This window comes from Engystomops pustulosus, chromosome 2 (genome assembly GCF_040894005.1).
Source record: "Engystomops pustulosus chromosome 2, aEngPut4.maternal, whole genome shotgun sequence".
NCBI lineage: Eukaryota > Metazoa > Chordata > Amphibia > Anura > Leptodactylidae > Engystomops > Engystomops pustulosus.
Genome location: NC_092412.1, coordinates 212,453,768 through 212,480,846, shown reverse-complemented (window position 1 = coordinate 212,480,846; position 27,079 = coordinate 212,453,768). Strand labels below are relative to the sequence as shown.

General features: G+C 43.0%; 1 protein-coding gene across 3 annotated transcripts in view; it reads left to right on the top strand.

The window, feature by feature from the left end:
- MTMR4 (myotubularin related protein 4) overlaps positions 1-25,412 on the top strand; it is a 43,439-nt gene extending 18,027 nt beyond the window's left edge. For all 3 annotated transcript variants that reach the window (XM_072138038.1, XM_072138037.1, XM_072138036.1), the window contains 17 exons: positions 1,753-1,839; positions 8,033-8,149; positions 8,737-8,819; positions 9,042-9,208; positions 9,794-9,890; positions 12,241-12,354; positions 13,878-14,077; positions 14,171-14,299; positions 14,585-14,696; positions 15,756-15,951; positions 16,029-16,214; positions 16,472-16,642; positions 17,992-18,146; positions 18,232-19,297; positions 20,603-20,713; positions 21,296-21,384; positions 23,067-25,412. In XM_072138038.1, the coding sequence (XP_071994139.1) occupies positions 1,753-1,839; positions 8,033-8,149; positions 8,737-8,819; positions 9,042-9,208; positions 9,794-9,890; positions 12,241-12,354; positions 13,878-14,077; positions 14,171-14,299; positions 14,585-14,696; positions 15,756-15,951; positions 16,029-16,214; positions 16,472-16,642; positions 17,992-18,146; positions 18,232-19,297; positions 20,603-20,713; positions 21,296-21,384; positions 23,067-23,244 (3,258 nt within the window). In that variant the 3' untranslated portion in view covers positions 23,245-25,412. The remainder of the gene's footprint in view (positions 1-1,752; positions 1,840-8,032; positions 8,150-8,736; positions 8,820-9,041; positions 9,209-9,793; positions 9,891-12,240; positions 12,355-13,877; positions 14,078-14,170; positions 14,300-14,584; positions 14,697-15,755; positions 15,952-16,028; positions 16,215-16,471; positions 16,643-17,991; positions 18,147-18,231; positions 19,298-20,602; positions 20,714-21,295; positions 21,385-23,066) is intronic.
- The last annotated feature ends 1,667 nt before the right edge of the window (positions 25,413-27,079 follow it).

The window sequence follows — 27,079 nt, the reverse complement described above, 5'->3', positions numbered from 1 at the left end:
GGGGGACATATATACAACCGACGTATATATACGGCCGATATACGTCCCCCATAGATGGCAATGGGCGCACGGCGCCCTACGGGAGCGGTACGGTCCTGCACCGTACCGCTCCGTACCCGGTAGTACGGCGCCGTGCGCCATAACTTCCTATGGAAAGGGGCGGGGGTGAGCTGCGCTCACCTCCTCCTCCTCTCCCAGTGCACTGCTGTTGCCCGGTACGGTACGGGCGGGCGGACAACGGCAGTGTGAATATAGCCTTATATTGTCAGCCATGTAATTGTTGCATTGGCCAACATTTTGTAGGCCTCTTCCTCCATTTCTTGCCATTTTGTGTGGAGTCTTATGGCGAGTCACATTGTTTATATAATTATTTCATCTGTCCGACCTTGTGATCTGTGACTGAGGATGTAGTTGTTTGTTCATATGGTATTACAGTTTTACTAAAATAATAACATGGGTGGCCAAAGCAAGGATAATAAAAAAAAAAAAAAAAAAAAAAGGAAAAAATATTAATTTTCCAGACTGGTACCATGTTCTCTCTTTTGTGACTTCCAAAACTTGCGGCCCAGCCAGAGGTATTAAAAGGACTATGGAATTATGCTACAGGAACTGAAAATCAGTCCTTTTTTCCTTCTTCCTGCCTCCGCTCTGTAGGTTTTCTAGAAAATCCCTTTTAATTTTTATTTTTATATGCACAGGTCAATAAATAGAATGGACCATGTTTGAAAGAATGCTAAACATGGAAAAATACCCAGCACTTTCTTCATTGTACTACCCCGGTTCCAATTTTTGCCTCTTTCTAAAATTTTACATAAAATAAAATACATAAAGTTATGTTTGAAATATATTCCAGAAGCTGTCGTGTCCCCTCTTCACTGCCCGCTGGCTGGCTGTAAGATAACTGGCTAGAGCCTTCCTCCTGAAGATATATGCTCTGCCATTTAGCTAAGTCACACTGTCGGCCATTCTACTCTTCTGATGAAAGATTAGAAAAAGCTGCTAAAAAAAAAGTGAAGCGATCTATATCTATTCCCAAATATAAGTCATGTCGTCCATGTTCTCTCTAGAGTCCTGTGTCTGCAAGGCAACTAGATGGAGCAGTAGGCCTCCCTCCTGTACTCCAGAAAAAGCCAGGTATATAAGATTATAATCTAGAACATGGCAGATCAGTCATACATTTGATCACCCATACAAAGGGTTCTACCTGTGTGTCCTCGCTTCTTTAGTTGTCTCTGACTCCATTTGTCCCTCTCTATGTATTAGCCATCATGGAGAAGGTGGCTGACTAGACTGTTACCCATCAGGGAGTTTGAGAAACATGCCCTGTTCCTTTGTAGGACTTTTCAGATAGAACCTAAAACCACTGAACTGAACTCTGCAGTGGTTCTAGATGTGGTCCTGGAAATCCTGAAAGCGCTTGGAGGGTGTTTCTCAGACTGAACTCGCTTGGAGCCAACAGGCTTTAGTTGTCATATTGGGGACATGCACCCATGTGACCCAGTATCAGAACCAGACGGAAGCTTCCAGAACAGCAGGATGAGGCCAGGATTTGGGTTCTGATAACCACTTTGACCTTCACATTCTATGCAGATCTCTATTAATACTGTTTCGGGAACATGCAGAAAACTTGAAGATAGCCACGAGCTCTGGGCAGAAGATGTGTATATATTTTACACAACATCTAATTATAATAATGATTAATTATAAAAGTAGACTTGGAAGACTTGATTGTGTAATGTTTGTATATTTTAGGGTGAAGAGCCCCCCAGTCTGGAATATATCCAAGCCAAGGATCTGTTCCCACCCAGGGAATTGGTGAAGGAGGAGGATAAGTTACAGGTAACATCTCGGTGCTATGGGAATATTTGTATTTTAATAGTGTAAACTCTTTGATCAGATTTTATCCCCTAGCGCTGACATTTTAAGCACCCACAAACCGCGCCCCCCCAAATTGGATTCAGTGTTTGGCTCACATAACCGTATTACAGATAACACCTCAGGGTGTCTACTATATGTGGTATACAGCTGACACCCACTGCTGACGGTGCTGACATTACTCCTGAGCCCGCGCCAGGTCCATGCCATCCATTTACAGCATGTCACAGGAACTGGATGATAAAAGCAGAGGCCGCGCTACACAGATGGCGGTGAGGTATAGCAACACCGACTTCTCTCACTTACTAAATGCAGCCATAAATCTGTCACAATTAAGCTCCATAAAATACATTTGCTGAACAGTAACTTGTGGATTAGCTAAAATAGAATGACTTGACAATTGTGTGCAGGGGGGGCGGGCTGCTGCGTGTGCAGGGGGGGCGGGCTGCTGCGTGTGCAGGGGGGCGGGCTGCTGCGTGTGCAGGGGGGGCGGGCTGCTGCGTGTGCAGGGGGGGCGGGCTGCTGCGTGTGCAGGGGGGGCGGGCTGCTGCGTGTGCAGGGGGGGGCGGGCTGCTGCGTGTGCAGGGGGGGGCGGGCTGCTGCGTGTGCAGGGGGGGGCGGGCTGCTGCGTGTGCAGGGGGGGGCGGGCTGCTGCGTGTGCAGGGGGGGGCGGGCTGCTGCGTGTGCAGGGGGGGGCGGGCTGCTGCGTGTGCAGGGGGGGGCGGGCTGCTGCGTGTGCAGGGGGGGGCGGGCTGCTGCGTGTGCAGGGGGGGCGGGCTGCTGCGTGTGCAGGGGGGGCGGGCTGCTGCGTGTGCAGGGGGGGCGGGCTGCTGCGTGTGCAGGGGGGGCGGGCTGCTGCGTGTGCAGGGGGGGCGGGCTGCTGCGTGTGCAGGGGGCGGGCTGCTGCGTGTGCAGGGGGGGGCGGGCTGCTGCGTGTGCAGGGGGGGGCGGGCTGCTGCGTGTGCAGGGGGGGCGGGCTGCTGCGTGTGCAGGGGGGGCGGGCTGCTGCGTGTGCAGGGGGGGCGGGCTGCTGCGTGTGCAGGGGGGGCGGGCTGCTGCGTGTGCAGGGGGGGCGGGCTGCTGCGTGTGCAGGGGGGGCGGGCTGCTGCGTGTGCAGGGGGGGCGGGCTGCTGCGTGTGCAGGGGGGGCGGGCTGCTGCGTGTGCAGGGGGGGCGGGCTGCTGCGTGTGCAGGGGGGGGCTACTGCATGTGCCTCCATTAAGAGAAGTAGCTGTGTATGTGTGAGTGTATTCTCTCCACTGCTGCAGGATACATTGTTGCTTAATAAATATTGTGTAATAAGTAAATTTGTCTTTCTGATCCTATTGTTGCTGGTGAAACAAGTTCTTCCCGTTTCTGAGTAGTCACGGGTGCAGGCAGGTTAGCACGTGTTGTTTTTCACTCCTCCCTTCTGAAAATGGTTGAATGGAAATTGGCAAAACATTGCAGTTGTTTTCCAGAAATTTGACTCCTTCTCCATGGATTATGAAGGATATTTCAGTATTCACATAAATAGGGCTAACCTGCTTTACCAAACAGAGAGCCTTCATCAGAGTCCTTACTGTATTTGTGTTTTTCTCTTTATTACTTTTCTCTGCCTATAAATGGTGTTAAAAGAAATTTGTCACCAGTTTTGAATATACAAAGCTGCAGCCCTGGAGATTAGTGCAGATGAGTAATCATATCTGTTTGTTGCTAGTAGCAGCTGGACTGTGGAAAATGTATTTATATTCCAGAGTTGTAGCTGGACTTGAAGCACTGGGGAGTCTCCTCACACTGCTCAGCTCTTAGATCTCTGTGTTAAAAATTCTTAAAGGACACCTGTCATCAGGTCTGTGTCACTTGTCCTGTCACTACTACCTGTTGGAGCAGCTCACAAGGATCCCATCCCAGCCTTTATCTAGTTATTTCATACATTATTCATTGTAAAATCATCTATTTTTTATCATATAAATGAGGCTGGTCACATGGTCAGAGGCAGTGATGTCACCCCTGTTACCCCTCCCCTCTCCTCCCCCTGCTCATGTCTGTGTGTAATGTATAGTAAAGCATGGCTAGTGTGTGTATGTCATCTGCTGACATGCTGCATCCTCCTAATACACAGGTGAGAGACACAGACATCAGCTACACATGAATCTGACATGTTCTGCTGTAACATGGCTGCCTGGAGCTGCTGTATCTCTCCTAAACACACACACACACAGACTGCAGGGGGCGTGGCCACTAGCACCAGGAAGCACATCATTATACAGCCTCACACCATTATACAGGCTGTCAGTCATGCACTGGGGGTGTGGCCACCAGCACCAGGAAGCACATCATTATACAGCCTCACATCATTATACAGACTGTCAGTCATGCACTGGGGGTGTGGCTGTACCTCCCACTCATGAATAGAGTGGACAGCTTGAATATGCTAATGCTTCATTGGACATTTCACAGGTCATTTGCATACAGCTTTAGGACCTCATTGCTTAGGTTTACAGGCATGTAGAGGGACAATGAAGGGATAGGGGCAATGCTCTCTAATGGCAGTTTATGAAAATATATTTAGTTTAGGGGGGTTATTTTGCATGACGGGTTCTCTTTAACAGTCCCTCCTGTCTTCTGTAATATCTAACCAGAAGCTGCCTTCAGAGTGGATTGCGTAGCAGTTTATCTAAGAGATCTCGCACACCAGCGGTCCAGCTACAATCCTGGAATATGAGTGAATTTTTCACATTTCTGCCACTACTATCACATACATTGTTACAGAGATAACCAGGGCTGCTACCTAACCCTTTCTGCAACTTTGGTCAACCCTGCTTGTAGACTCCAATGATTTTGTGGCTATTAGTAAGTCAATTGCCTATTAAGGCACCCGTCATGACTGTGGTGACCTTACTTTGCAGCATTGTCTTTGTTTCTCCTTGTTTGTCAGCTTTGCTTTAATTAAATTCTTTCTCCTGTGTGCCATCGTTGTACTTCATTGTGTATTGATAGTGCTTTATATGTTGGGCAAACTGACTAGAGCCAAGTGAGAGCGTATTTTTATTCCTGGGCAGTTTATGGAGTTAATAATTCATGGGCACAAATGTTTTCTGCTGTGCCCGTGTGCTTGGGGTGTAATTGCTATCATAAACATTTCAGCAGACAGGCTTACAGCTTATTACAGTGCTAAAATTGGACATTTAAAGAAATGCAAGAAATTGAAAAAGTTGAACATACTAAACCTTTAAGGGGTGTTATGGGTGTTGGAGGGGATGGGCTCTCTCAGTCTTTGGTGCTTTCGATCTGTCGGACCAGAAGTTCTGGCGCCGGGCTGTTCACGGTCATGTGACTGCTGATTCCATTGATTGGTCACTTGTAGAATGAATTTAATCCCCGCACTTCTAGTTCAACAAGAGCAGAAGCATCGAACCCAATATAGACTCTGATGGACCCTCCAAAAGAATCAAATCTATTTTCTTCCTCTTTGCACCTGCAGAGGCTTTTTTTTTAGAGAATTTTAAAAAACCTTTTAATAGGCTTTCCCGGGCTAAATGGAGATTAGTGGAGAACATGGACGACATTGGGTCTGGATCCTGTGACTCATGGCGTCATGTCCTGCTCTGCGAGTCCATGCGGGACTACAGCCATCTAGAGCCCTGAGTGGAACCTCAACACCTATAACATGAGGCCATTGGTCGCATCTGTGCCGAGGCTCCTGCTGAGGCCTGTGATCCGCTATGGCAGGTCTTATGACTACATCACTAGCGAGCGAGCTACAGTACTAGCGAGCGCCTGATTTTCCCCAGAGAGGCAATACCCAGTTCTCGTAATCCTTGTGACCATTCATCTGGGATTTGCCCAGTGTATACTAATCTCCTCCGAGATGTGCAAAGATCACCCTAAATATCATAGTACAGGCAGTCCCCAGGTTACATACAAGATTGGGTCTGTAGATTTGTTCTTAAGTTGAATTTGTATGTAAGTCGGAACTGTATATTTTATCATTGTAATCCCAGACAGAACTTTTTTGGTCTCTGTGACAATTGTATTTTAAAAATGTTGGGTTGTCATAAGAACCAGGATTAACATTTAAGCTTCATTACAGACACCTGTGATAAGTGTTATAGCTGATTATTGAAGCCTAGGACTAAAGTACAATAAATTACCAACATCCAGAGGTCCGTTTGTAACTAGGGGTCGTATGTAAGTCGAGTGTTCTTAAGTAGGGGACCGCCTGTATAGGATTTATTTTTGTGTGGAGTGTGTGGAAGTGTATATGGATGTCTAAAGTGTTGTAGAATCCTATGTGATATGGGAATAGATTTTATGCCGTTCTTGTATAAATCCACTATTGTTAATGCAGACACGAACATTGAGGACACACTATATATTGATCATTCTGTGTTAAGAAGAATTTAAAAAAAAAACTTAGATTATGTATGTAAAGTGATAGCTGGGGTCCTGGGTTCAAGTCCCTGGGTCAACATCTACAAAGAGTTTGTATGTTCTCTCTGTGTGTGCGTGGGTTTCCTCCAGTTCCTCCGGTTTCCTCTCACACTCCAACCTGGTAGGTTGATTAGATTGTGACCCCATGGGGACAGGGACTGATTTGGCAGCTCTGTGCAGCGCTGCGTTATCTGTGTGCACTATACATATAAAGAATTATTATTATCCCTCTGACCACTGCCTGGTGATCTCTTCCTAGTCTGTCCCTACTCTGTTGGGTGAGACTCCCTACAGTCCCCTCGTCCTCCCAGATCCCCTGAAAAGAGGATTCTGTGAGTCCTCACACCATATGATCATAATGTGAACCAAGAACGTTGTGTTCATTTACTAGTCACATCATAAATCCCTCTGCTTCCCTTATTCCATTGTCCTCTGTGAGATGTAAAGAACAGCCAGTTACTATCCATTACCAGAACATGGCGAGGTCTCGAGACGCGGCTTCCGACGCTAGAAAGATCTAGAGCATTAATCTTGTATTGTATTGTGCGTAGATATTTACTTCTCAATGATATCACAGTGGTTATGTGGGTTATTACAGAGGGACACCGTAACCCAGCTCCTTCTGACACCCTAAACTTTCCACAAAGATGGAATGCATATACTTAAATAAAAGGTAGCAAGTTATAGAGCAGTATGAGCTGAGCAGGTTTTACATAGTGTCCCATCTGCAGGTAGCATATTATAGAGCAGGAAGAGCTGAGCCGGATTTACATAGTGTCCTATCTGCAAGTAGCATGTTATAAAGCAGGAGGAGCTGTGCAGATCATATTTGGTTACCTATCTGCAAGTAGCATGTTATAAAGCAGGAGGAGCTGAGCAGATTGTACACAGCGTCCTGTCTGTAGATAGCATGTCATAGAGCAGGAGGATCTGTGCAGATCATATTTGGTTACCTATCTGCATGTAGCATGTCATAGAGCAGGAGGATCTGTGCAGATCATATTTGGTTACCTATCTGCATGTAGCATGTTATGGAGCAGGAGGATCTGAGTGTACTGCAACATAGTTTTGTGGGTAGAGTCCGGTAGGTGGTCCCTTGTATTGTTTAGAAGCCAGAGGTGCACTTCTGGTTTGGTGGTGGTGGGGGGCATTTCTTCTCTATTTTTTTGCTATGGGGCCCCATGATATCTGTGTATACTCCTGTTGCCATATATACCATAAGTGTCCATAGAACCACCAGCTGGACTCCAGAGCAACTCTGCTCCACTCATACTACTTGCATGTATAACACATTATTACTTTAAAGTAAATTAAATAATAATGCCACCCCCACCCTCCAAAATCTTGATGTCAGTAGAATGTAAGTGTTTCCCGTCTACACATAATTTGGGGTTTTCTATGTGTGTATGGGGGTCATTTGTAGCCTTTGCATTATGTGTGTGTTCGGAGCTGAATAGGAGGCTGCATGATGAAGGTCTTTTTTTAAGCAAGCCCTTTGACAGGTATAATACATCAGGAGCGGTCACAGAATGTGTCTTCCTGCGTGAAACCTCAGGATGCTAGATGGTTCATGCAAATGAGAACACCATGAACCAGGAGCGCCCTGAATTAAAGATGGACTATGCAGGAGGTGGAGGACATAATGAATCCCTTGAAATGATTTAGCATTGCATTTAATTATGTTTCCCTTGGAGGCTATCCGTCTGCTCTTTTGTCATCTAATTATTTATTTTTACATCCAGGTACCTTTCCAAGTGTTGCCAGGTGAGAGTGTGGAATATTTAGGAAGTGCAAATGATGCCGTCATAGCAATCTCCAACTACAGGCTGCACATCAAGTTCAAAGACTCCGTCATCAATGTAAGTCTGTTTTGGGGTTTGCAGGGACTGTAAGGGGATATTCACAAGTGGGTAATTGTTAAAATTTCTAAAAATGGCTCTATTCTGGTAATAATGTGACAAATGGAAGGTACGGTTACAGAGCTTGTAGAACAAATTTGTATCATGTGAATAGAGTTCAAGGGTAAAGTTAAATTAACATTAAACAGTAAATGAACTTTATAATGTTCCCCCGATATTTTGTTCCATAGTATAAGTAGAAAACCAAAACGTATGAAGGCATTTTCTGTCTCTCAGGAGTTGGGAAATGCTTCTCCTCCCAATTTCTTCCACCTTTTCGCACTTTTTGCACCCCCTTTTACTCTTCCACCTACTCTACACTGTCCTATGTCTAGCTGTAAGACAACTGGCAGAACCAGCAGCCTCTGTCCTATGTCTTTACTAGGACAAGTGATTTTCCACCGCGCCCTTAGGTTTCTGCTCCTCCAGTCGATAGAAGGTTCTGTAGACTATACAGTTAAATTAAATCTAGAGATCCTTATGGAACCATTGTATGTATAGGGATTTAAAATAGAATCTATCATTGATAATGTTCTATGCATTTTCAGGTGCCTTTAAGGATGATCGAGACTGTGGAAAGTCGTGATATGTTCCAGCTGCAGATTATATGCAAGGACTCCAAAGTAGTCAGGTAAACCTATTTATGTGTTTGCTAGAGGTAGAACGTGTTATCTGCGTTTTATGCTGGAAGTTTACTTTCTGTACCAATCCCAAGGCTTTGAATGGAGGAGATGTCTTCATACAACTTCTCTGCTCCATTCCCATCCTTCTACATTATTCAGAATTTATTATAAAAATAATATATATGTATGACCTTATAATTCAGATATATTTTCTTTTCATTATATTTTAGATGTCACTTTTCCACTTTCAAGCAATGCCAGGAGTGGCTAAAGAGATTGAGCAGAGCCTCGGCGCGCCCAACTAAGCAAGAAGATCTGTTTGCATTTGCTTACCATGCTTGGTGTCAGGGGGTCTGCACTGATGAGGAGGAGCACCATGTTCATCTTTGTCGCCCAGGTAAAAGGCAAAGTTTTTTGTCCCCCTACTAAAAGTGTAAAGGCTGGAGCTTATGGCAACCATGCTATTAGCTGTCTGCAGCCGTTTATAATGGGTTTTACCTTGTCCCTCTGGCTATCTTTGTTTGGTTGGTTGCCATGGGAATCCATATCCAGACAGCGAAGAGGAGTAGAGGGTGGGTGGATCTTGTTGGAAGGGGCACTAGGAGAGGTGCACGCTCTTGATCGGTAGCCTGTTGGGTGCAGGAGAATATCAGTCCCTGCAGTATGTAAAAAAACTCCAGGACCTTGACTGATCACATGCTTTAGGTCATCCAATTACAAACTTGCTGCAGTCTTTATATTTCCCCAGGAATGATATGTAGCAGAGCTGTTTGTGTTTGAATGTAGCAGAAATTTGTATGTGTGAAATTTTTAATGGTACAAATAAAACGTAAAAAGTAAAATAAAACAAGGAGGGTTCCTTAATTTGTTTATCCCTACAAGAATCCATGCTGGTGTTCCTAAAATTTTCTGTTAAACAAATTGCTTAGTTTCCTCATGAGTCCTACATGTTGCTCATTGTCTGTGGCTGGCGTTGTTTCAGGTGACCACGTGAAGGATCGCTTCCAGATGGAGCTGCTGCGGATGGGCTTTGATATGCAGAATGCTTGGCGAGTGTCTGACATCAACCACAACTACAAGTGAGACATTAAATGCATTACATACATCATGTTAGGTTCTCATTTTATCACATTTTTGTCTACATCATTTTTATAACGTAACATGTTTTGGCAAATATTACAAAACAAATTTTGGCATGCTAGCCCACTGTAATTATCATTGGCACCGCGCAGGGGAAGGAATGTGCTGCCGGCTCAGACTCGCATATAAAGAGGACATTGAGGAAAAGTAACCTCAGGACTTTGGCAAACTCTCAGTTTGATGTTCTTTTACTCTTCAGTGGAAACATCAGAACTGGATTGTTGTATTTTTTACTTTTACTTTGCTCTAGTTTTAGGAGTCCTCTTCAATGTATTTTCTCCCCTGTCCTCAGATCTCTATAAGTGTGGGTAGAAATATACACGGATATAAGAGATGTAACCTGTATATACATCTTATTTATTTAAGATGGTGCTCAGTACAAACAATTAGCCCACATTGCACAGGGCTGGAGTCCTTGCATCATACAGAAATATGATGCAAGGACTCTGTTTGCTGTTACTGTAAGAATTAATGTAGAGTTCGCCTCCAGGCAGGGATTCCTTGTATCACACCTGCAAGGACTCTTATCCACTGCACTGTGTCCAGTCCATGGGATTAGACCAGTACACGGGTCAGTTTCCACAGAACAAGAGCCGACCTAAACGTTATTACACATGTAATGGTTTAGTTATGAAATTCCCAGTATTAATCCCATAGTCCATGAGAGAGAGAGTGGTCCTGGCTTGTGGGATTTTGTAGACTGTATCTTAATTCGCTGAACTGACATGCTGAGCTCAGCTCATTGACTTGAGGTCCAGTCCAGGAAATCCTGCAAGCGGACACAGCGCATTTCTCGTACCAGACTCGCTTATGGTTGACAGGCTTTTAGGCTACATGTATACCTTATAGGTATAGGTTTTATTATCTGTTTCATCACACCCTCCCACTGATGGCACACTGACGTGTGTTAAATTGAACCCGTGCACATGACTATTTTTCGCGGATCCTTGAGGAGGATGTAGAGAACTGCGCAGATCCTATTGTTTCCATAGAAGTGTATAGTAATGTGACAGATGCCACATGGATGTTATCTGTTTGCCATCCTTTTTGTGGTTGAGTTGCTAGATAAGTCCTGTGACTTTCAAGTCGTGGGGACAAGGCTATGACCTTATTTTCTAGGCTACTTGTCTTTGTTGTCTTTTTAATTTTTTTTTTTGTGGATATGCTAAAATGGATGAACAGGTATCCAGTAATATAACGCACACAACCCTGTATTTCATGCATATAGATTTCTTCTTTATCAAAGTTACAGACATTAAATACATTTGCATATTCATTTGGCCTTCCTGGTGTTCCTCAATCCTGTTTGGCTTTGTCATGACTATTTACTGAGATATGTTGACATCCGGGTGTTTCCCTAGGCTCATAGTATCTGGTTGTACAAGTTCCTATATGTTGCTTCTCCATGGCATCGGCTGCCATGACTTGAACCCATTACTAATCCTTCATGTAACACACTTTTTGATTATGGGGGTACAGTTTTAGAAACCTTCTGTATTGACTACATTAACCCTTTCACTAGCATATTAAGCTGTTTAACCTCTTAACTCCCCATGACATGTATACTGTATACGTCATGGAGCATTAACAAAATGTGAAGAGGGCCCACTTTATACAGACATGGGGTTTGCTGCATGTTGCTGCAGTCTGTGCTAGCAATGATCGCGGGTGCTAACCCTTTGATTGCAGGCAGCAGCAGTAAAATGCTGGCAGCGCATGGGCGCCACCATCTTTATTTTGATCCGTGTGACATATTTGGGGAGCGCCAATTGGTCACCATGACATTTGAATTTAATCGCATTTAGAATTTTTTTTTCCTGCTTCCTAGTACAATCCATGGAATAATGAATACCAGCACTAAGACGTATAGGCCCGTATACAGCTCTGAACATCTATCACCAGGACAAAGGACTGTAAACCAAGCACACTGAAATAGTGCTGTGCGCCCCTCTGGCAGGATCTGCTTTTGTTTTAGCTTCTTATGCCCTTGAATTTACAAAATAAAGGCTTTACACATTAAACAAATGAAACTTGATTTTTAAAATGCTGTGGAATTTGGTGGCGTTATATAAATAATTATAATTATAGACCCCCTCAGGCTCATTTGCATATTTTATATATATTTTTCACGTCAATGTGCTTGGTGTACAACCCATCCTCCTGGTGGTAAATGTCCTTTTAAGGGGTTACATGGTTTTCTGATGACTTTATAACACAAATTGTATTTGTAGCATGCCATCTTCCAGAATATGGCACTGATCTAATAGTTTTACATTTGTTGCCCTATAGACTGTGTCCCAGTTACCCTCAGAAGCTCCTGGTCCCTGTCTGGATCACGGATAAGGAGCTTGAGAATGTTGCATCATTCAGATCATGGAAAAGGATTCCTGTGGTGGTGTACAGGTAGGGATTTTTCACTATGTTACTAAAGTTTCTTTATTGTTCTCCCCTCACTCCATGTGTTCCATCTTGGAAGATCGGAGCAAGAGAAATCGCTCTTGACTTGTTAAATAGTGTTTAGGAGACGCTCCAGTACTGGGACTAAGTGACTTTTTGCTTTCACTGTTCATATTGCAAACCTCCGCAAGTTAAAGGAAATTAACCACTTGCCTTTTGTCTTAAGCCGAGGTCACGGACACATCAGCATTTGAATCTCTGTCCAGGATCTTCTATTCTTTAGCCATAAAACTTATTATTCCTGATAAAATGTAGTTTTAAAATTATGCTAATTAGAGACAGGAGCGACAGAGACTAAGCAAAGCCTTTCAGCGCTCCTACTTTCCCTAATTATTCAGGTCTCCTTTCTCCGCATATCACCTGCCCCTCCCCCTGATTCCTGGTGCTCGGGAATACGTGTGGTATTACTAATCAGACCACATAATCTGTAGACAGGTGTGGCACTGTTCATAACCAGAGCACAAAGATGAGTGTTTACAGCTCAAAAAACATAAACCCCAACAACTTCATACAATTTGCAAGATAGTTACTTCATTCCATACATTAAATGCAAATTTTTTTCCATAATTAGTTTCCATAATGATGAATTGCAGATAGAATGACCACTACCAAACTGTCTGGGAATACTGCTTGCTTTACAACTCATGGGAAGCTGGTATACAATATGATTATAGTAAAGAGAAAAATGCCTCAAAAAACTATCACTGGAGTAATTCTCCCTTACCCATATGCAGTTCCTAGAGCTTTTTTTGGTTGTTAGCTGTGATTTTTTTTGAAGAACACGGTCATGGGTTTGTTTGTTTTTTTTTTTATTTAATCCTTGACTACCCCTTTAAATAATAATTCTTTATATAGCGCACACAGATTATGCAGCGCTGCACAAAGCATGTCACATTGTTCCCTGTCCCCATGGGGCTCACAATCTAAACAACCTAACAGAGTGTTTTGGAGTGTGGGAGGAACCTGGAGTACTTGGAAGAAACCTACACAAACACAGAAAGAACATACAAACTCTTTGCAGGTGTTATATAGCCGTCTATGTCTCTTCTTGGCAAAATCCACTTTCCCCTTTGTAGCCAGACCTGTAACGTGCAGCTTGTATATCAGTATTTTTTCTCTGTGATGAGACTATACCTTTAAGAAATGTTTGATGTTGATCTATTTGATCATCAATATTTAATAAGTTGGGAGTTCGATACATGGTTCCAAAAGCAGCTTCTCAGGCCTGAGCACGGAGCCAGGAGCCGCCATGTACCTGCCGTTATTGTATATTTGTAAGTGAGAAATTGAAAAGGGACAAGTCTTTCAATTCTACATTATCTAGGTTCTGGTTTTGGCTGACAAATGCCTAGATTGAATACTGACCATAGGAGTCTGTCGTGACCCGGAGCTGAAATGGTTCAGCTTGTAGTCCTGCTCCAAAACATTAGGAGATGGTGTAATATAACCATACTTTTACTGTGTTGTAGACATGCCAGAACGGGAGCAGTGATCGCACGTTGCAGTCAACCAGAGATCAGCTGGTGGGGCTGGCGCAACGCCGATGATGAGTATCTAGTCACTTCCATAGCGAAGGCCTGCGCGCTGAACCCTGGAGGACGGGCGGCCGCTATTAACTTCAGCAACAAAAGCAGCAGTGAAGGAAATGAAAATGCAGACACAGACTTTGGTACGGTGTATATATTTATATAGTAGCATATGATGCTTTTTTTAGTGTTTTTGATGTGAATGAATACTTGACCCGTATGAATATGTCTTGTAGACTCCTCCCTTACTGCCTGCCCTGGTATTGAGGGGAGCGGGGCACCTCAGAAACTCCTCATCCTCGATGCTAGATCTTACACTGCTGCTGTTGCCAACAGAGCTAAAGGTGGAGGCTGCGAATGTGAAGGTAATATATTAGTCATGTTGGATGGAATCTGAATGTAATGGGGTTCACCCTGGGGTATCGTACCAGTAATGATTAGGTCTTTACTATTTCTCATTTAAAATATCAACATGGGACAAAGCAGGGTCAGTAAAAATAAGATTAGGAGAGAAAATGCTGAACATTTTTGTAAACTTTTTTGTGTAGTTTTGCCAAGTTCCACAGTCTCCCCTCCCTGTATTCTGTTGTACAATTTTACCTAAAAAAAAGTATTGACGTGATTTTATCATATGCTTCTTTCCCCTATAGAATACTATCCGAATTGTGAGGTCGCATTTATGGGAATGGCAAATATCCACTCTATCCGGAATAGCTTTCAGTACCTACGAGCTGTGTGCAACCAAGTGCCTGATCCAGGAAAGTAAGTCTTACACAGGAACTCGGCTTTCATTGTAATCGAAGGAATACATCATGATAAACTAGGGACACGTACTCATACATCCAGGCACTGTGACTGTGGTCATCTTCTTCTTAATAATAATAATAATTCCTTTATTTATATAGCGCACACAGATTACACAGCGCTGCACAGAGCTTGCCCAATCAGTCCCTGTCCCCAATGGGGCTCACAATCTAATCAACCTATCAGTATGTTTTAGAGTGTGGGAGGAAACTGGAGGACCCGGAGGGAACCCACACAAACATAGAGAGAACTCTTTGCAGATTTTGACCCTGGGACTTGAACCCAAATCCCCAACTTCTGATATTTGTTATTTATGGCCTCCTTCCATCCAACATCAACTTTTAAAATGATGCTAATGAATCAAAAGGCATCTACATACCCGGTGCCCTTAATTTTGTTTTCTTTGCCTCCATCATCACCCTCCTCCCATCTCAATGAATGTGCCCACTTCTGCCCATTCCATGGATCTAAATTGGGTAATGGAGGGAGTGTATAACTTAGTTGGTCTTCGAGCAGTTTCATGTATCAGTATTGAGGTCAATATTGTGCTTCAGATGCCAAAACCACTCGTGGTTCTTCCAAATACTGGCGTAAAATACTGACCTTCATTAAATGTGAGTTGTGTTTCTTAATCCGCTACATTAGAGGGGGTATTCCTATTAAATTATCTGGGCTAATGCTATTACATTGAATATATGATTCTTACCTCCCACTACCTTACCTTTGTTTGGAACCACAGTATCCCCTAATTTATTTATTTTTAATGGCTTCTTGGACCCCAACAGATCCTTAATGGTGGCATATCCTAACAATAAGCCATTGCTTTACAGGTAGTGAATAATCTTTGGGCCAGACAAAAGCTATACAATACATTTGTTTTGCTTATTTGGGTTTTTTTCTCCTGATCCTTGGCCTGATCATTTTTTCATGTCCATCAACTAATGCCATCATCATGATCTTTCTCTCTCAAGATGCCACTTAGCTGACTGGTGGTGAAACCCTTTGTGTGTTTTGTAGCTGGCTATCAGCATTGGAAAGCACTAAGTGGCTGCAGCACCTCTCTGTCATGCTGAAAGCTGCCACTGTCGTGGCCAACGCTGTAGACCGTGAAGAGCGCCCGGTGCTGGTTCACTGCTCCGATGGATGGGACCGGACCCCGCAGATTGTATCCCTAGCAAAGCTCCTCATGGACCCCTATTACCGCACATTGGAGGTAAGTGGTTGGGTCACATGAAAGGTGATTTTTTGTTTCTGATTTATGATGATCATTATAACTTTTCCTGTTTTTAGGGATTCCAGGTTTTGGTTGAGACAGACTGGCTAGACTATGGTCATAAGTTTGGGGATAGATGTGGTCATCAGGAAAATGCAGAAGATCAGAATGAGCAGTGTCCGGTCTTCTTACAGTGGCTGGATTGTGTCCACCAGCTTCTCCATCAGTTCCCGTGTCACTTTGAATTCAACCACGCCTTCTTGGTAAAGGATAAGTTACATTGCAGTCTTTAAAAAAATATTTAAAATATATTTAATCTCTTATAATTTTTTAAAAAATTCAGTATGCCTAATTTTATGCTGAAAAAATTTATGCTGAAAAACCCTTACTCGGCTTATACATTTAACACTGTACACAGTTTTGAGCCCTTTTATTTTCAGCATAAAATTTTAGGTCCGTTAAATTAAAGGTAATTGTATCCTCACACAATAGACCATAATATAGAATTGTCTGAACCCAGGTGAAGTTGGTGCAGCACACGTACTCGTGCCTCTATGGAACTTTCCTCTCCAACAACCCATGTGAACGAGAGACCCGGAACATCTACAAGAGAACGTGCTCAGTTTGGTCTTTATTGAGGACTGGAAACAAGAACTTTCACAATCTGCTCTACATGCCCGGCGGGGAGATGGTGAGTCTTGAGAGCCGATTCACATGGCTGTAGTGGGTCCATGAATTTGGGTCAGTGCCGTGTACCATTTCCCGAAGTGGCCACATTTCATATTGATATACAATGCAAGGTGTCTGTTTGTTTCAAAGCTAAACATTGTGATTGCAGTGTCGGTGCTGCTGTTTAGCTCGGAAGAAGGGACTCCTTGCATCATTTATCACTATGATTCTTGCAGTCCCATCCCTGGCACTGTGGTCAGTCTTTGAGACCATGAGTTAGATCATGAAGCAATGTACGAAACATGTAGGTCATTTATCGGAGTCGCAGCAACCTGATTTTTTAACGGTTATGAAAAAAGAATGTTCCAAGGTTCTGAATGCTCTATGCTTCCAGAGTTCTCGCATCATATTTCACTGTGTCCCAAGCAGTGTGCATGGTCTGTGAAACGGGCACATCACGGTCTAACACATGGACCCAATTGGCCCTAATGTGGTAACTCTACTTTAAATTAGAAATGATTGACAATAAAGAATGACCATATTTATGGCTTACATCACATGTCAGCAGTGCAGTCACAAGGGGTTTTACATTGCAATTCCAGGAGTGCAGTGCAATTAGGCAAATCTCCTCTCCACAGCTGTTGAATTGCAGTCTCTACGTTGTTTACATTGGTCCATCTTCCTTTTTTACCGTTTTGATAGGAGAGTGCAGGATATTGCAGTTGTACATCATGTTACTTACAGGGGTTGTCCACTTTCAACAATTAATTGATATTGTTTGTGGAATAAACAGTTATACAATTTTCCAATACTTTCTGTATCAATTTTTCATTGTTTTCTAGATCTTTGCTTGCTGTCCTGCTATAGAAAGCTTTCTATATTTACTCCCACTGTATAGAAAATCTGTCATTGGTCATGGGATATGCTCCGGTTTCCTCCCACACTCTAAAAACATACTGGTAGGTTGTTTAGAGCCCCATGGGGACAGGGACCAATTTCACATGCTTTGTGCAGCGCTGCGTCATCTGTAGGTGCTATATAAATAAAGAATTATTTATGTCACACAGGTGCACAGCTCATTAGTTTCACAAAGTAATCAGAGGTACTAATGGCTCGTGCACCTGTGTGACGGCACATGACCATTGACAGATTTCTATACACTGGAAGTAAACATACAAGCTTTCTATAGAATGGCAGCAATCAGAGATCTAGAAAACAGTGAAGAATTGATACAGAAAGTATATTAGAAAATAGTATAACTTTCCTTTACAGAAACCATATCATATCTGGGAATACGGTGTTGGATGGTGTAATAATGTTTAAAAAAAAAAGCCTATGTTGAGTTAACCAAAGTGAAATTGTGCCGTGCAGGTTCTACACCCCGTGTGTCACGTCCGGGCTCTGCAGCTGTGGACAGCCGTGTACATTCCCGCCTCTTCACCTTGTATGCCTATTGATGATGGCATGGAGCTCTACCTTTCTCCAGCTTCCCAAGGACAAGACTTTAATTCTCGATCGCTAGACAGGTAGAACATTTCAAGATTAACTCAAATATTTTGCTTTGTTTTCCTCTTATTTTTACATAGTTTTTGTACCTTATGTCACTTACAGGTTACCGAAAACTCGCTCCATGGACAATCTTCTTACTGCTTGTGAAAATGGGGGTGTGCTAACCCGCACCTCTAGCGACCCAAACTTAAATAATCATCAAGTTAGCTTGGATTCGCGGTGCAGCAATGATGATAATAGTGACACGGAAAGTCAGGGTCATCTGCAGCAAGTCACGGATATCAAAATCAAGGAAGAAAGGGCACCTGATGAAGATGACTACAGGGAAGGTGAAGAGCAAAATAAAGCGGAGGTCCCCGAAGCCTATAATAACAATGAAGTGATACAACAAGATAATTCATCTGTTCCCATGGCAGAATCTTCAGACTTGAAATGTGACAATGTTAAGCCGAACTTGGAAAATGTTATAAGTACCACAGAGCCGACTATTACAACCATATCGATCACTGATCAGGGTCTTCAGGACTGTCCTGCCTTGACGAAACCTCCCAGTCCAAACTTGATGGGTGACATGTATGTCAATAGTTCATACAGAGAATTGACCAAATCTATCAAGTCGGCAAGGGAAGCGTGTCGGACTGATCGGAAAACACTTTCCCAAATCCCAAGAAATGAGATTTCTTTTCTAGCATCTAACTGGGAATGTTTACAAGGAATGATGAAATCTGTTCCTGTAAGTGAAAATGGACTTCGTCGTCACTTGTCATATGAGTGCTCTAGCAGAAGCCTTCACAGTAAACATGGAAGGCATACAGGGGGCGCTAGAGATGCGGTTAAGATTCCCTACAACTTCCCTGCCTCAATGCACTGTTCTGGCCCCTCCATGAAAAGCTACAGAGCGTCAATAGCCTCTCATAACAGGCCTCTTCACTCTGGGCGATTCCTTCCTTTAGTTTGTCCTTCTCCTGCACCTCTTGTATATCCGGATGATGACGGTTTACCAATTCCCAATGATGTTGTGCAGCAACGGTTGCGGCAGATGGAAGCTAGCTATAAACAAGAGGTTGAGCTGTTGCGTCGCCAGGTGTGGGAGCTGCAGCTACAGCTGGAAATCCGACAATATTGTGCCCCACCGCCAGAACCCGAGGCTGATTATGAAGATGATTTTGTGAGTATTTCAAATATTGATAAAGTTAGTCTGACCACCAGGCCTGAAAGAGCTAATCAGAGATGCTGAGTCTGATCAGACTTCTGCCCCTTCAGGGGGTCGTTTACCCTTGTAGATCTTATAGATGCCCCAGCTGCAGGGGGAAAATGTGAAGAAAAGAAAATGCCCCCAGGAGTCTTTTGTGACCCTGTGGGGGACATGTAAATAAAAAAATAAAAAAAACACACACCCAAACTTGCCCGTCCTCACTGTAAAAAAACATCAATAGTCATTGCGTTTATATGTATACACATACCAACACACACTAGGGCATTTATAATGGCCACTTTTGACTTAATTTGAGACTTTTTTTAAAAAATTTTTTTAAAGTACTTTTAACATTTGTTCATTTTCAACCAGTCCTACGTGTCATGAAAATAAGGCAGCGCAAAAAAAAAATTTTATCCCTTAAAGAGAACCCGTCATGCAAAATAACCCCCCTAAACTAAATATATTTTCATAAACTGCCATTAGAAAGCATTGCCTCTATCCCTTCATTGTCCCTCTACATGCCTGTAAACCTAAGCAATGAGGTCCTAAAGCTGTATGCAAATGACCTGTGAAATGTCCAATGAAGCATTAGAATATTCAAGCTGTCCACTCTATTCATGAGTGGGAGGCACAGCCACACCCCCAGTGCATGACTGACAGCCTGTATAATGATGTGAGGCTGTATAATGATGTGCTTCCTGGTGCTGGTGGCCACGCCCCCTGCAGCCTGTGTGTGTATGTGTGTGTGTATAGGAGAGATACAGCAGCTCCAGGCAGCCATGTTACTGCAGAACATGTCAGATTCATGTGTAGCTGATGTCTGTGTCTCTGTATATTAGGAGGATGCAGCATGTCAGCAGATGCAGCAAACACACTTGCCATACTTTACTATACATTACACACAGACATGAGCAGGGGGAGGAGAGGGGAGGGGTAACAGGGGTGACATCACTGCCTCTGACCATGTGACCAGCCTCATTTACTTGATAAAAAATATGTGATTTTACAATGAATAATGTATGAAATGACTAGATAAAGGCTGGGATGGGATCCTTGTGAGCTGCTCCAACAGGTAGAGGTGACAGGACTAGTGACACAGACCTGATGACAGGTGTCCTTTAAATCTGCAGCATCTGAGAGATCGGTTCTTCCTAGTATAAAGCTTGCTAATGTGAATGCTCTGCTTCTAAATACACGACTTCCATATATACCTGTGCATGAACGTGGTCTCTGTCTCCGCCGGTGGATTTAGTGTAATCCTTTTTGTGTCAACAGACCTGTGTAAAAGAATCGGACAGCAGCGACATAGATGACCTGTATTCTGATAAAAGTGAAGACCGTCTTTCAGAGGCGAGTTGGGAGCCGGTGGATAAGAAGGATACTGAGGTAACTGTCTATTAATGCCCTTCGGTGCAATGGTGAGTTGGTCGAGGTGACATATTTAGATGTCTCCTATCAGTCCTTAGTACAGTGAAAGGGGGACATAACCACCTCTCCTTTCAATCTCCTCCACTCTTTGATCATATAGTGTGGAGGAATGGGTGGGCTGGGTACCCTCCTGGTGCCTCTGTAAGAGAATACCTCTTCATTATAACAGATTAAAATATCTTCTTAAATATGACCTATCGGCACCTCCTCCAGCTCTTTGCATTGATTTAAAGGCGCTGCTCCGCTGATTCCAGCTCAGGTGGAGTTACCTGTCTTTACCTATATGTAATACAGTAACTTATGGCCACGTGGCTTTATGATGGTGGATTTTTGCTGACTCTCGGGTTGAAGTGTGACCGCATTCACCATTGTTAAGATCACAGGGTCTGACCACTATCTGGCATCTTACAGCAGTGAACGTGCAACTTGACCGTCAGCAGGACATAACATTGCAATGTCTGACCACTAAGTTGTACAGTCCTGTCGTACTGCTATTTCTTCATTACAAGAATCTCTTTTCTTACCTTCCCCAATAAATAGGTTACAAGATGGGTCCCTGACCACATGGCTTCACATTGTTTCAACTGTGACTGTGAATTCTGGTTGGCTAAACGAAGGCATCACTGCAGGTAAATTGCTTTACTAGTGAGTTTTCTCACTACTGAGCCATAAGCCCTGTTTTCTCTTGGAACCAAGTCAGGTTTAAGGCAGTGCAGCTGTACTTGCCATATTCCGCTTTTTAACCTGTCATAAGACGGATAAAGGTATCGACAAATAGAGCCAAAAGATTCCAATACCTTTACCATCCACCAATAAGAAATCGCAGAGATAAGTAGATGTACTAATGCGATTGTCTACATGGCCAGTAGAATAAAAGTCTTCTCTTCTTTGGTCTTCAATTATAATAATTATGAGTATTTAATAGAGGATGTTACAAAAAGGTCGGGAGGTGGAATATCTTCGGATACAGATTTTGCTAGATATTCCCAACTCTTTTGTTATACCATATATATCTAATATAATGAGAGATAAATATATATGTATGTAATTTAGTGGAGCATCCACGTCACTTGTAGAACAGTTGCTGCATGATGCATGCTCTATATCCCAGCTACAATAAATCCATGATGCACTTTGCATTTCAGAAATTGCAGTACAGTGCTGCCTGGATCACAGTTAAGAAGGGATAACGTGCTATGGGACTGTCAGGTAGCAGAGTGCAATGCTCTCTTACAGTTGTCTAAAGTTTAGAAAAGCTGGGTGTTCACAATGACGTTTTCTCAGAGGAAACAGGTTGGATAACATTAGCATCTTGTTTTTTTCCTCCCCTATAAGGATACATCGGGAGGATTTTCGATGTACCCTTAGAACAGAGGGCTAAGACGTAGCCCACTGTATTCTCGTGCAGTAGAATACATCATCTTATACTTCCCACTCGCGCCCCGCAAGCAGCAGGAGGAGTGAATATCTACAGCAGCACTGTGTTGACTTGATATATTTCACATTTAGACCGAGGAAACCCCTTAAAGGACATCTACCACTAGGATGAAGGATTGTAAACCAAGCACAATGACATACTGGTGGTGCAGGATTTGCTCTTTTAGTTTCTTATGCCCTGGATTTTACAAAAAAAAAGGCTTTTAAAAGGGGTAATTTGCATAATTTTTAAAGCCTATTTTTCCAAATAGGAAGATAAAAGAAGAGCATATCCTGCCAGGCGGGGCACACACCAGTATGTAAGTGTGCTGGGTTTACAATCCTTCATCCTGGTGGTAGATATACTCTCCATGGAGGCTCGAGTTGGGTGTAACAGCGTCATCCCATCCCCCATAACCTCTAATGGCCTCCACTGAGCTCATACTGCTTTTTTAAGTCTGCTGCACTTTTCCAACTTGGGTTTCCTTGTGGATGTGAAATATATCGAGCCAAGGCAAAAATGATGCCTGCACTAGACAAAATATGTCTATGGAATGATGTCGCCCTCAGCTGATGCATCAGTGTGGATAGTTTTTCTTGTTCTTCATCAAGAAGGAGGAGCATATTATGAGGAGGAAGATGCATATATAGAACTTTTTCTGTGTATTTGTCATGTCTCATCTCAGCAGAACAATAGAGCCATCTTTAAAGCGCCCTTAGAAACGACTGCTTATTCTTCCTTAATCTGTTCAGCAAAGTAATTTGCAGAGGACAATGCAACTAATGTGTGATCTAATGAGTTAGAGAACAGTGATATTTTAGGATTCTGTATTAATATGGATAAGATTCTAATAATCATTTTCCGCCTACAAGTAACGCTTTATAATTTCCACAGGAACTGCGGAAATGTTTTTTGTGCCGACTGCTGCCACTTGAAGCTTCCGATTCCAGACCAACAGCTCTACGATCCCGTTTTGGTTTGCAATACTTGTTACGACAACATACAAGTCAGCCGGGCCAGGGAACTTATGTCCCAGCAGCTAAAGAAACCCCTAGCTGCCGCCTCTAGCTGAGAGCTGACTGAGGTCAGGCTATAAGCTCCTTCTTTAGTTCCTTGCAGCCAAGATGAAGATTTCCAAGAGCGGCGTGACTACTAATACGTAAGCATGTCAGTGAACGCCTCCTCCGGTCGTAAGCAACCCATCGGCTTACCTTAGCATTACATCTCTGCACCAGGACAGGGTTGTTCCCAATGTAAAGTGTAGGATTTGTGATGGTCAATTCAAAGATTTTGGTATTAGGTTTTTCTTGGCACGGTTAGGAATGTGGACAGACAATCTGGTTTGTGGAATTGCCCAGAGAAGAAAGTTGACAAGAATTCAAGCTGCGTTTTTCTGTATTATATTTTTTTTATTATTATTATTTTTTATTTTGAATTTCCCTTTCTCTTTTTTTAAGGTCTGATTGTGCTGTATTGTGGCCTGATAGGGTTATATTTTCCCCCTGCTGCCTTTTATCCGGAGTCTAATGAAAATGTGGTTGGAATGTTCTGGATGAGGCTCTTTGGCCATATATGCAGGGTTTACATGTACATACTAGGGTCTGAGAGTGCTACAAAACTGTGAATATGAACCCTTTCATGGTGGAGAGGTTTGCTGCGTAGTTGGCTTCTTGCTGCTAAGGGTTGGATTGAAGTTCCTCCGTGTGTGTGTGTCTTCAGCTTTTGGGGCAATTATACTCTAAACTGGTCTCTCATCGTGTCTATAACGTTCGTCTTTCTTATCGTTGTCTCTTTATAACTCTACCTTTTGTTAGGATCCTTGAAAACTTGATTCCCGAGTGGTTTAAGCGTCCCCTTCCAGTCCTGTCTGTTCACTAGTTTCTGTTTCTGAGGGGCTTCATGTTCAATGCTGCTATATGAATTTTTGTGCACTTAACCAATGTAACCCAGACAAGGGATGAAACATTGATACCAAAAGGGTTTTGTGATGCCACAACTGAATAGTCTTTGTTCTACTATTGATCTGTAAAGTGCCACTTTGTTACATAAATCAGCCATGAGGTGTCCTAAGTCGCTTCAGCATCGTGGTGTAAATACTTGATTCTCGCGAGCTTCAAAAGCCGACAACGCTTTGGTGTTTTGGGCTTGGTTGAGGTGTGAAACCAGTCTGCACTTTGACAAAGCCGGCCAAAGATGTAGCAGCAGGATTGCTGGCTGTGGAGGCCTTTTTCCATGAACGTAGTTTAGATATGAACCAACTATGTTGTCTTTTGGTGACCCCTGGTTGCGAGGTCAATCCAGAATTCTTTCTATGCAGCGCCTATTTTACCAATCCACTTTACGACCTTGGTACACTATGGTTCCGTGTAGTAGATAACTTGTTAGACGATATTGTCTCATCCGAATTGCATGGCTGCTTCAGTGGAGGGGATAGATGACTATTGGTACGATCACTCGTCTAGAGTTACACCATTTTTAACCTGGTTTAATTCTCGTAGCTACATGTAAGCTCACTAGGAACGGTTATTTAAGTTTTACTATCTTAATACATGGATGGACTTGTGTAGTTTTTATCAGTAAAGAATAAGCATGTAGCACAGCCGGTGCCCTTATAAGGGTACATCTGTATATGGTCTTCAGTTGGGAACCATTCCTCAGTAGATTATGGGTTCAGTTTATTAAGAACTTTTGGAAACAATCCCAATAGTAGCTGCATAGGCTTAGTTGCCTTGGTCTAGATTCACACATACATAATGGTTACACCAAGTGAACAAACCAGATATGATGGAAAAGGACTGGTGACCCTGGACATCCATGTTAGAGTGAGGACTTCATCCACTGCCACCCAGACATAAAATCCATTTTCATTTGCGGAACTGAATCAGGCGAGAAGCGATGGAAAAACAATTCCGTTATTGCTGCCTCATTCCAGAAGAGCGCGTCATGTTCACTTCCCGGGAGAATATTTTATTGTGATGTGGAAATGTTCATGGGAAAAAAATATTCCATATATGTGTACTGTGGAAAAACTGCATTATGTATGTCTACCTTGTCCCTCAAAGTAGCAGAGTATGGAAAGGGAATGAGTCCAACAGGGATGCACCAGGACGAAAAACAATCTAAACTGATGGCTCAATGCAAATGAAATGTTAATATTGGCTATATCTCTGTAAGATATGTGTTCAACCTGATATGTGCTGTGACAATAAGACACTTCAAATAAAAGAAATATACTGGTGATGGCTTTGTACTGAGTCTCGTCTGTGTGAAAAGAGACGTATGATTCCTCTACTATAGGAGGCACTGGCCAGGCTTGTCTACAATCCTTTGTCTTATGTTAATGCTACAAATATAACCATTTAGAAAAATAATAGGATCACTTTATTGAAGACCCATTAAAAGCTAATATCTTGCCCAGTTTTGACCATACAAAGCTGCAGACCGGGCTAGATATTATTTCTGGAGATCTGTGTAACCATAACTTGTGTATGTTCTTAGTAGCAGCAGGACTTTGAAAAATGCATTGTTATTCCAAGATTGTACCTGGCAATTGTACCTAATTGAACTCTGGTGCACTAGTGTGTGGCATCACTTTATTGTACTGCTACACACCCCTCCTCACTGAGTAACTGCTGTAGTATTGAAACAGAAGCTGCTACATCAGGGAGAGGGGATGTACAGTATTACACCAGTGCACCTCAGTGCTCCAAATCCAGCTACAATCCCAGGAACTGCTACTAATAACACACTAGGGTTGCACCGATACACGAATTTTGAGTGTGCTACCGATACCCGGAGAAGTATCACAATACTCAATACCGATACTTTCAAGAAAAGAAAACCGTATTATCTGGATTCCATGTTTAGGGTGTGGTCATATGGGGCTTCTACATTTGTGTTGAGAAACACAATGCAAATGTCTGGGGGTTCCAATGAAACACATGCGACCAGCAACACTCAATGTGAAGGTTATCCTGGTAATGTTAATTAATATATATAATTTATTTAGGTACTCAAACATATAATTAATACATTTTTAAATTAAATAAAAATGTATAGGAAAAAAAGATAATGTAGTGATGGAGTTTCTTGGCGTATAATAAAAACGCAACTGTATAGTCCTGCAGTGGTGGAAAAAATACACCACAGAGTGTGCAACACCACATTTATCAACTGAGAATTATCAAAAGAATGCAAATCTAATCACAAAGCTACACCACATAGAAGGTGGTGTATGTGGGCCCATTGCTACTACAGGGGGAAGTTTTTGCTTAATTTTATGTTTGCGGTATCTGAGAATTTCCTGTGCAAAAAAGCAGAAATTGAGCAGATGTTAAACATGCGTGCGACTGGTGCAGTCTATACGCATAGAGCACACAAAGCTGAAGGCATTTAACTCTATACATACACCAGACTATAAATCCGACTGTTGGAAACCTGCCAGTCTAACACATAGACAACTGCTCAAAATCCTGTGTAAGAGTGTGAACCTAGGGGGCGCTGGAGAGCGACCCACAACCAGGGTTGAAAAGGACCTTGACCACTCCCATCCCAGGCCAACTCCAGAGGGAGAGCTCACAGCAAGCCAGTGCTGTGTGTCCTGCAGTCAGCAGGAGGACTTGGGACCAGTTGGAGACAGACAGGTGGTCTGTCCAAAGAGGACTGGAATCCAGTAAGGACATTGTTTTGTTTGAGATCACTGAGAGCCAGAGCGCTGAGGAGGAACCCCAGCAGTGTTCCTTGAACCTAGAAGGGAGTTAGGGTTCAAGAAGTGAGGTAGTACCCTAAGTAGAGGCTAGGCTGTTTGTTATTTTTGTTCCTGTAAATGTTTTAAAGCTGAATAAAGCCGTTTTCTTTTGGATTGCTACAAGCTCCTACGTTACTGTTTTTGGCGCTCAGCACCACAA